The sequence below is a fragment of the Pseudochaenichthys georgianus genome, chromosome 17 (assembly GCF_902827115.2).
Source record: "Pseudochaenichthys georgianus chromosome 17, fPseGeo1.2, whole genome shotgun sequence".
Taxonomy (NCBI): domain Eukaryota; kingdom Metazoa; phylum Chordata; class Actinopteri; order Perciformes; family Channichthyidae; genus Pseudochaenichthys; species Pseudochaenichthys georgianus.
In genome coordinates, this window is record NC_047519.1 from 25239643 (window position 1) to 25250488 (window position 10846).

Sequence of the window (10846 nt, forward strand, 5' to 3'; positions counted from 1 at the left end):
CAGGCAGGAACCTGTGGCATTTATGGGCGACATACGGGCTATGTTTCACCAGGTCAAAGTCACAGAAGAAGACCGAGATTTCCTTCGTTTTCTCTGGTGGCCAGAGGGAGACTTCACCAGAGAGATCCAGGAATACAGAATGACGGTGCATCTGTTTGGGGCTGTCTCTTCTCCCAGTTGCGCTAGCCATGCGCTAAGGAAAACTGCTGACGACAACAAGTCTAACTTTTCTGCTGAGACTGTTGAAGCAGTTAAGCGAAATTTCTATGTGGATGACTGTTTCATGGGTTTGGGCTCAGAGAAGGCAGCAATACAAATGGTTGAAGATCTTAATGCTCTCTGTAAAAGAGGAGGTTTTGTGCTGGAAAAATGGATCAGCAATAGTCGGGCAGTTGTGCAGACAATCTCGGAAGAGCAGAAGGCTAAAGAGCTAAAGGACCTGGATCTGGATAGAGACAATCTTCCTCTTGAGAGAGCTTTGGGACTACTCTGGTGCGTCGAGTCAGATTCCTTTAAATTCAAGATGGAAGTGAAACAGCAGGCTCTAACCAGACGTGGCATGCTATCCACAACAAGCTCGGTGTATGATCCTTTGGGTATTTTGGCACCAGTCACTTTGCCAGCCAAGATAATGCAACAAGAGCTTTGCAGGAGAAGCTGTGGATGGGATGATGCCATTCCACCAGATATCGTACACCAGTGGAGACGGTGGTTGGAGGACATTAAGTTGTTGGCATCACTCAAAGTGGACAGGTGTATGAAGCCAAAGGACTTCGGTGAACCCATACACTGTCTGCTTTGAGAAGAAAATATTGGATAACAAGTGCTAACTCTGCCATAAGGAAGATCATATCTTCATGCCACTTTTGCAGACGTTAAAATGGAAGAGCTATGGAGCAAAAAATGGCAGATCTTCCAAAGGAGAGAATTATTCCAGATCTACCTCCATTCACCAATGTTGGAGTGGATTAATTTGGACCTGTGGAAATCAGAAGGGGCAGATCTACGTGCAAGCGTTATGGAGTGATATTTACCTGCTTAACAAGTAGAGCAGTTCACTTGGAGGTTGCACCCTCTCTTGACACTGACGCATGCATAAATGCTATAAGACGTTTCATCAGTAGAAGAGGTCAAGTTGTTCATATGAGGTCAGACAATGGAACCAACTTCATTGGAGCAGAAAGAGAACTAAGAGAGGTCCTCGCTGCATTGAATAATGAGAAGATTCAAGGAGCTCTAATTTCAGCTGGAGTTGAATGGAGTTTTAATCCACCAGCAGGATCTCATCCTGGTGGTGTTTGGGAGCGCTTGATACGCATGGTAAAGCGCGTCCTCAATTCAGTTGTGCAGCAACAGATGTTGAATGATGATGGACTCCATACAGTCATGTGTGAAATTGAAGCCATTCTTAACGATCGGCCAATCACCAAGCTGTCTGACGATCCAAATGATTTGGAGCCTCTAACACAAAATCATCTTCTTCTTTTGAAAGGGAAACCAGCTCAGCCACCTGGATTGTTTGAACCATCTGACATGTATGTGAAACGTCGCTGGAGACAAGTTCAGTACATTTCTGATTTATTTTGGAAGCGTTGGGTGCGAGAATACCTGCCGTTGCTACAAGAGAGGCAAAAGTGGATCCAAAGGAATATAGTCGCTGGTGATATTGTAGTCATCATGGATTCCTCAGCTCCCCGCGGTTCCTGGCCTCTTGGCAAAGTATTGGAGGTTTTTCCTGATAAAGGAGGACTGGTGCGCTCTGTCAAGTTACAGACCAAGACCAACATTATTGTGCGACCTATTACTAAACTATGTTTAGTACAGGAAGTGTAGGATGTGCATTTCTATGTATTGAAATATGATTTTTACATTTGGCTCCTTAATTGTTTTCAATTGATACCTGTACTATCAATTAGGGGCTGGTGTGTAGGAGCCAATTAACTGTGGGTATAAAGGTAGGAACCTATGTGTGTTGGTGAGAGGTTCCGCCGGAAGGCCCATACAGGTTTTGACCACACACGGAGAGCACACACGGAGAACACACTCACAAGGAGCACACACACACGGAGAACACGCACACAAACACGGGATTAAAAACAAAGCAAAAGGTATTGTGTAAACCATAAATATCGTGTGGTGAATGAAACAAAGAAACCAGTAAAAAAGGGAAATAAATGGACTATTTCGAACTGGAAACGTTGGTTCTGACTTTTATTCGGCAGCAAACAAGGTGTGCGTCAATTACACCCACCAAGCGGATCCTCAGAGGCTTAAAGCGTTGGCTTAGCCTCTACACTAAACAAACCTCATGTGTATCTTTCTTTTTGAAGGAAAATCACACACTGACGAAAGCACACACACACCTCATGTACAAATAGACAGCCCACAACATTAAAGCCCCTTTAGAGCATGCAAGATCAAGAGGAAAAACAAAGTGAATGACATGGACATGCTATGATTTCCACTGGAAGAGCCAGCCAGTTTCTAACATTATACCTGCAGTAAAAGTGGACATGTTGAGGAACATTTAAAGTGTGTTTATAGAAAGACATCTGTAAGTCAGTCACGGGACCTGCCACAATTTATAGCATCTACAGGGAAGCAAAATACACAACTCATATCTGCAAAAAAGAGTTGAGAGACTGAGATGAGAGGGAAAAGAGAACATACAAACACACACAAACACATGCACACAAGATGGGGATATTTCACTCTAGGAGGCGGTGAACTTTCTGAGTGTGATGACGATGAGGGCGAGGAGGACAGAAGTTCCTAAGAAGACGGCTATAACAATGGCTGTGATGGCCCCTGGCCCCAGCACCCCTGCACACACAAACACATGGTTTTAATCATTTGTTTAGATATAATTGAAATAAATTTGGTGTATAAAGTGATGATTTTACATTGTTCATCGAGCAGGTCCGGAGAGTGTGTGTTGTCCTCGTAGTCGAAGGTGAAGGACTGCTCCGTCGTGTCATGGTTAGGGTCTTTGGTGGTCACGTCACTGGGTGGTTCTCCTGACGTGGTGTCCTGGGTGTCTCTGATTGATGAGTCTGCAACTGTGTCTGCAGACCAAAAGGAAAACTAAATTCCACTTGTGCTTGTTTTAAAAGGGATGTTTAGATTCTTTAAAATAGCGTTTAATGACGTCATTATCCATGGTCAGTACCAACAGTATATGGGGGCCATCATGACCATAATTTGGAAAAACAGAGAGAAGACATGGGAGCTTGTGTACTTCTGTAGACGGGATAGCAGCAGATTGTATTCAAGCTCCCTAAAGAAAGGCCCATGCTTTTGCTAATAGTATTTTTACATCACAAAAATGGGAATTGATTGTCTAACTAAAACTAACTAATTGAAGCAGCAGTTTACCAGCATCTCCTTTGTTCTTTGAGTTAAAATTACCTTTTTTGTTGAAGGAGTCTGGTGGCTTTGACCAGATATTGCTGATCTCACCATTTGAAAAAACTGTCACAGCAATGTAAAGCAGTGAAAATATTTTAAATATAGCGTTCACGTAAACTGACAATTTTTTCAATGGGCTAAAATATATTTTGATGACGTCCCTATTCACAGCAGTGCAATGCTTTGCAACCATGCTGGCACTACTGTCTGTTTTTCCAAACTCAGGGAGTGCTAACTGCCATGTACTGTTGATAATACCCCATTCAAACAATATCTCAAGCATATCTTAAGCATGGCTGATCTACAAGCAGTCACTTAATCCGTGTGCAGTATAATTTTACTGTATGTTTTCTAACGGTAGTAATTTCACTGACGACGCAAACAGCTTTGCTAATGACTCTATTTTACTATTTTCTGGATGTGGAAGCCTCTGGGATGCAGGGCTGCACACATGTCTGTAATCACCCCAACAGCCTCTCTCTGTCTCACTGGGCTAACGGCTGAGGCTTACGCATAAGGATGTCTTTGTAGAGGATGAACATTTTTGACCGTTTAAGCTACGGTTGCCTTTTAAAATATTTCAAGGTTTCAACAAAGTTTGTCTATTGTCTAAACAAATCCTTAAACCGTAATGATCCAAACGGAGTAGTAGATATGTTTTGCTTTACCAGGGGAGGCAGTTGTTTGTGCATGAGGCTCAGCTCGTGTACAACTCTCTGTGCAAATTATCCTCTCTTCTCTTTCCATCCCAAATTGTCCTCTGACATTCCTCCCATCTGAGCATGAAGTTACCCTGAGACTTTTCACACCTCTGCAGTAGCCAAAGAAACAAGGTTGCTTTCTGGGCCACATTTCTGTTTCCTAACACGACTTAGTGCTGACAAACCACCAAAATAACGATTGTTGTAGACATCTTTATGGTAACTGACAGCTGTATAGCTTTTCTTTTGAAATCCAGAGGAACAGGGGAAAATGTCATCTTCACCTCCCCACAAAAAACCCACACAAGCCCACCCACTCACGGATTCTCTCAACCTATCCTCAACTCTACACATAAACAAAACCATAATCCAAACATATTTAGACTCAGTTTATTTAACATAAACATATTTACTTTGTAGCCTCTGACACCCTTGGTAAACTTGACCCTGCTTCACATCTTTCTTCCTCTTTTTCCTCTGCCATTGTCAATGGAGAATCTTAGTATCTTATTTCACGTCATATGATAACATCTCTTAAGTTTAAAACATAAGCATGTTAGCTGCGGTATAATTCTGATATGCTCTTCTGATGTGAGTATTTTGATGCTGCTGTGTTGACTGAGTCGTGTACAGCTTCCTGTCCTGTTGCTGGCTGGAGGTTTGGAGGCCCGGGCCTCTGGCCAGCTCAGCCATCAATGAGGCCTTCAGCCGAGGGCACAAAAGGCAGCTTGTGCGGCCATGGAGGGCGGCAGGCTGCAACCAGTAACAACCGGCCAGGCCCAAACCGGCACCGGCTGGGTACTTGATGTCAAACAAACTTGTTTATTAAATAGCCACTGTGTGTAAAAGGCTGTGCCCTCTGGACAGCTTGATTTAATAGGAAGGCAAAAATAATAACATGATGTTTTCCGTTGCTGTTTGTTTCCACACGAAGGAGTTCACTCAAGCTTGCAATTTCTGTTTAAAGCATTAACATAACTGAGGCCTCAAGGAAAAAAAACATAATTCTTGTCAGCTGACAACTAGCTACTCGGTCAGTGGAAACTTTTTTGGCTGATGTACCCCACAGCTGAGCTACCTTCATCATCATTTTCATCATCCATCATGTTGTGTGTCACTATGGGTTTAATAGGCTACGTTTATATTTTATTATGAATAATTGTAACTAATTCTTCTTCTTTTTTTAATTTAGGCCTACTTCTTATCCATTTACTTAAAGGGGACCTATCATGCAAAATGCACTTTTGTACGTCTTTTATACATGAATATGTGTCCCCGGTGTTCCAGGGAACTCACCAAGTGTCAGAAAACACAACCCTCTCTATTTTCCTCCGTACCCAAATCTAAAAAAAAGGGCTGCAACGGATCTGATACAGACTGATCCAGATTTGAACACTGTCCTGACGTCAGGACGGTGGCGCTACGGCTATTGGTAAATTATCCACCTATCAGGGGAATGAGAGGTTGGGCCACAGCCGGCCATTGCTGCTCGAAAGCGCTGGAGACGCTGTAGTACATATGCCAGGCCTGGAAGTGGCGCTGTAGTCTGCCACAAAAGCAGCGAAGAAGACTTCTTCTGCATGGTTGCCCTTCTGTTTATTCTCTGCTGTGGCTCTTTTTCTCCCTCCCCGAGGCAAGCGTTTGCGCCTCCTGCTTTAAAACAAATGAATAATGACTCTATATAATCATATGTAAGGGATAATGTGCAGCGACGCGGTCCCATAATGACCAAGTCGCTGCACATTATCCCGCTTATTACATGTATGGCCACATTCTCAACAAAGTAACGACATGACTCCCAATATTAATTGAAATGCTTTTATGGATTTAGAAAATGATTTTATTGATTTAAAAAATAGTTGTATTGATTTAAATTGACATGCATCCGCTAAGAAAAATAGTAATTACAGATTTGAAAACATCGTTGCTTGCTTTAAAAGTAGCACAATTAATTATGTCAAACCTTGGAAAGTATCTAGATATCCCTGCCCTAATGCCAAAGTAACTGCCAACTCCCCTCTCCTGCAGGGGTGCGTGGTCAGTTGCAGCTCACAGAATCAGCCCCCTGCAAAAACAGGGCTGGAAAGAGCAAATAGAGCGAAATGAGGCATGGCTAAAATGCAGGATCTGTTTGGTATTTTGAAATAAAATATATATTTATATACTTTATATAGGTATGGCCCTACAATATATGTTTCAAATATAGCATGATAGGTCCACTTTAAGCTACCTGTTGCTAATTGTGTATTCTTCACTTCTAGCTATCTGTTGCTAACTGTTGCTAACTGTTTATTCCTCAGTTCTAGCTACCTGTAGCAAACTGTATCCCTCACTTCTAGCTAACTGTTGCAAACTGTGTATCCCTCACTTCTAGCTAACTGTTGCTAACTGTTTATCCCTCACTTCTAGCTAACTGTTGCTAACTGTGTATCCCTCACTTCTAGCTAACTGTTACTAACTGTGTATCCCTCACTTCTAGCTAACTGTTGCTGACTGTTTATCCCTCACTTCTAGCTAACTGTTGCTAACTGTTTATCTATAGCTAACTGTTTTCTTCATTCATTACTTTTTAGCTAACTATACACCACTTTAAGCCAACAATTGCTAACTGTTAATTCATTGTTTTTAGAGAACTGTTTTTCCCATTATTTCTAGCTTACAATTTATCAATTAGTTATTTTGCTAATTTTCTTGCTAGCTTAGCTACTATTTTGTTCTACTGCAAAACATTGCTTAATTTTTTACACAGGTATGGCAGCTTAGTAATTGTATATTTATTAAAGATTAGTTTCCCACAAAGTGTGTAATCTTATTTGCATTTTAATTGTCTGTAAACATATTTTTTTATTATATCACAATTTAGCTTTTCGTTTCGTTACTTTTTCCTATATCACCACTACACAGGTAGCCCCCAGGATACGGTAAGGATTACCTTTGCTTAGGAATCATTACACACTTTTTGAGTCACACTTTTTAAAGATGACTAAGTGTCAATCAAGAACCCTCTAGTCTATATGCAAGTCCAGACTCATAAAAGCCTGGCAGACTGTAATGGAGGTTGATTTCAGACACTGAAAACACAGAAGGCCATTTGTTGGTAGACCTCTTCAGTCAGGATTTCACACCAGCCGGAGAGATGACAAAACGCACAGACGTGTGTGTGAAAGACAACCTGGCCAAGCAACTTAAACCGTGGAGGACGCAGCTCAAACATGACATCGATGGACTTATGTGTCCTTGCTTCAACTTTTTTTTACTTATAGGGGATTTTCCATTGTAAAATATGTGTGAAATAAGGAAGATTTAGGTTACAAAACTAGTGATGAACCATTCTCTGTATTGTAGTACAATGCTCAGATGTTATTCTGGTTTAGTCACTGGATTGGTTGTTGATGTGGTCAAGATTGCTGGCTCTAGTTGAAATCATCACATACTCTACAACAACAGACAGATAAGAAGCAGCTGCAGAGTGTAGACTCCATGTGAAGCAGAACACAGTCATCCTTAAAAACATTTCACTTGGCTGTGTTTAAAGAGTGTGGTATATTAAAAACACAATTTCACATTAAATTGTACAAAGCCAACAGAGAATGCAAGATATTTTTTAGAAAGGTGAAGGCAGGTCATGACACCTCAATGTTAGAAACGCTGACATTGTGTTTGGCACAAAGCCTTTCTTTTTGGCACAAGGGGACAGTAAAAGGGCACAGTAATGTTTTTTTTTCACAGGACAGGGTGGACATGCTCGACTTTGCCCTCTCAACCTTTACTGTGACCTTTGGGCCTGAGAGCCCTGCTACAGTGTACGCTTTTTTTCAAGTATATTTGAGAGATGTTGCAAAGAGGAACAGAAAAATACAGTAAGTGAAAGTGAAAGACCCAGTGACAGGGCTGATATCTCAAATCTTAAAGGGAAACACGGGTTCTGCATGGGCGGGGAGAGTAAAATCTATTTTTCGGAATGTTAGCTATTCTATCTCAAAGCCAGGGAGAGGTAATATAAAACTTGTGATGTCATCAAGTATTAACATCTGGATCTGCTCCATTTTTGAATTGTTGTTTTTTTCTAATAACCTTTTTTTATTGATACTGTTCTTAGTTGTGAAATAAAATCCCCATTAACTCAGAACATTCCCCTGGGTGCTCTGTGTAATCTATAACATATTTCCTAATCCATTTGATATGGAAAATATCTAGACCCTATCCTCAAATGTGACATCACCTATTTTAGTTTATCACTAGTGTTTGGATTTAGTAGTCATTATTTTGTTGACTCACAGGAATAATATGTATTTTAAAAATTGGAAATGTTCCTTTAAATATGAACGTGTTCTTTAAATAGCACTTGTGCAGAAAACCAGTTGATGTGAATAAATGTTAAGAGATGAACACATTGAATCTGCTTCTTACTACTATCTCCAAAATATCTCTACATACATGAAATACATTCCACATATGTTGACGTTTCACTACCTCGAACGGATATTACATAGAACCACTCATAGCTGGAGTCAGAGGGCGGCAGGTATTTGAGTTTGTATGAACATCAGGGATCATGAAAGCAACTGAATCATCCTGTTTGTCAAAGAGCAGCTTTCACAGCTCAGAGTCTCAAGGAGTCTCAACAACTGCATCATTTACATCGGGCTGCACGCTCACACATCCAGGCCTGTGAACGTGTGTGTGCGTTTGTTTGTGTGTGTTTGTGGAAAAAGAGGGCAAAAATGACACGTACACACACATCTTTGATTTGATACCTACAGGGGCGCAGACCCAGCCCATGAGTCACCCTAAACAACGATAGAGGTTAAGAATATCGAACCTTATACTAAAATGTTTTGGATTTTTTTTTTTTATAAAATATGATGTTGTGGTATTTGTTTGTTTTTTTTCTTTCAATAAATCAGACTCAGGTCTTCTTGTTTCTTCTTTTACCATAATTAGTTGTAGCATACACAGGTAAGTCTGCAAACCTGTCAGCCAACCACAAAGAAAAAATACACATATCAATCAGACTCAAAAAGTGGTTTACCTGTGTGTACAAAGGCTACCAAGAGGCCGAGGAGCACCAGGAGGAGGAATCTGCGGATACTGCTGCTGTGAATCATGGTGGCTGCGAGGGACAAGATGTGCGTCTCCAGAACTCCTCGAACTTCAAAAGAGTGGCTGACCCTGGAAGAGGAGCAAGAGAAGAGTACAGGAGAGTGCAGCAGGGGGAGAGATAGGCTACTGAGGGGTGAGAGAAGGGGTGGGACTAGGTGTGCACAGGACTGTCTGGACAGTGTGGACTTTGTGAGCACATCATCGCAGGGCCCACCCACTCCACACTCCTCCGGCTACATAGCTGGATGTTCGGTGTAAACATTCGGCAACCGCTGACCTTGACCAGGTCACATCACAAAGGTCTCAGCAAAGAAAATATGGCAGTGATGGAAGTATTGAGATCTAAAAGTAACAAAATCCGAAAGGTTTTAGTAGCAGAAACTTGTAGTTTCAAAAGAAAACAAAATATAGAATGACTGCATTATATCATTGGATTAGGGTAACTGACGCATAGGGTTGAACCGAATGTCACTTACTTTTTTACATTGAAAGCTTATATTTAGATGTTGAAATAAAGCTTTAAATGTCTGTCGTCATCTTCATTGCCATTTTAAAAGGTGTGTATTTGGAATTAACTAAATGAACATAACTTGTCAGTGCAAGCTAGAGGGTGAGCGCAGTGAAACGTGTGTTTATTTTCCTTTAAAAGGGTTAACGCCAACAAATATGGAATGAAGGACAATATATAAGAAATAACATTTTGTGAGTGTCGTTAAAGATACCGTCTATTTTTTTCTATAGATTTCGACTTTTGTACTGTACTACGCTTTAGAGCTCATTGCAATTGTTGGTTTACACAAGTGAGAAACAATCCTACTCAGCCACAACTGTTATCTAAAACTCATTAGTATTCAGTCTTTATCTGCACCTGTGCAAAGAACCACATTTAAGTAGAATGAATAACCAAATAAGAAAGAAGTTGCGCAGAATTTAAATGTCAAAGTTATTGAAAGTTTCCAAGGTTTAAAGTATGCGGTACAGCCCTGCTAATGCAACAATATTTTAAAGGGGTGCTCCTGCAAAATGAGTGTAGGATTTCTAAAAAGCTGGGGAGCTCAGAAGAGACAGATAAACATATTAAAGTTGTAGGATTTTAAATAACTTCTGTCTTCAGTGTGGGGTCGGGCTACAGAAACGGCCGGCTTACATCCCATGAACATTACTATAGCTGATGTGAAGTATATATTCCAATATTTGCCATTAAATTGAGGTACAGATTCCCAATGCTGTACATTACCAACAGTACTTTAAATAATATACTAGCTTTAACTTGTGATCTAGGAATTAAGTCAAGGGTGTCTTTCAGCTAGAGAGCAATCAGCCTAAAAAAAACAAGGGACTGGTGATTTGGCAGTTAATCTTCTGCATTGGGTCTGTTTCACACAAACATAACTGAAAGATGGAAATAACAGTCAGCAGAATATATGTAGCAATTCACTGTGACCAACGCATGTTACATAAAATTACTCATTTAAAAATTATTTATTTTAGAGGGATTTAAACGATCTTTAGTCCATTACCTCTGAATGCTGATTGCTGGCTTCAATCTATTCTATTTACAGCTTTTAATTTCCTCTATACCTTTGGGGCTCTTTCAAATGTGTCCGTGTGAACGAGTGAGTGTGCGTGAATTG

At 40.7% G+C, this 10846-nt stretch overlaps 1 protein-coding gene across 1 annotated transcript; it reads right to left on the reverse strand.

Annotated features, from left to right (window-relative positions):
• Nucleotides 1–2194: 2194 nt before the first annotated feature.
• Nucleotides 2195–9316, reverse strand: snorc (secondary ossification center associated regulator of chondrocyte maturation). The gene is made up of 3 exons (XM_034105237.2): nucleotides 9142–9316; nucleotides 2904–3065; nucleotides 2195–2823 (listed from the first exon to the last, which is right to left on the reverse strand). Exons 1-3 carry the CDS (start codon nucleotides 9215–9217, stop codon nucleotides 2714–2716), a joined length of 348 nt encoding a protein of 115 aa, XP_033961128.1. The 5' UTR covers nucleotides 9218–9316; the 3' UTR covers nucleotides 2195–2713.
• Nucleotides 9317–10846: the final 1530 nt, after the last annotated feature.

Excerpts from the sequence above, each read along its gene's own strand:
- snorc (XM_034105237.2), bottom strand. The coding sequence starts at position 9,217 with ATGATTCACAGCAGCAGTATCCGCAGATTCCTCCTCCTGGTGCTCCTC. Across the intron at positions 3,066-9,141 it reads GGTAGCCTTTGTACACACAG|ACACAGTTGCAGACTCATCA; the intron begins GTAAACCACTTT and ends TTTGGTCTGCAG. Across the intron at positions 2,824-2,903 it reads GGACCTGCTCGATGAACAAT|GGGTGCTGGGGCCAGGGGCC; the intron begins GTAAAATCATCA and ends TTGTGTGTGCAG.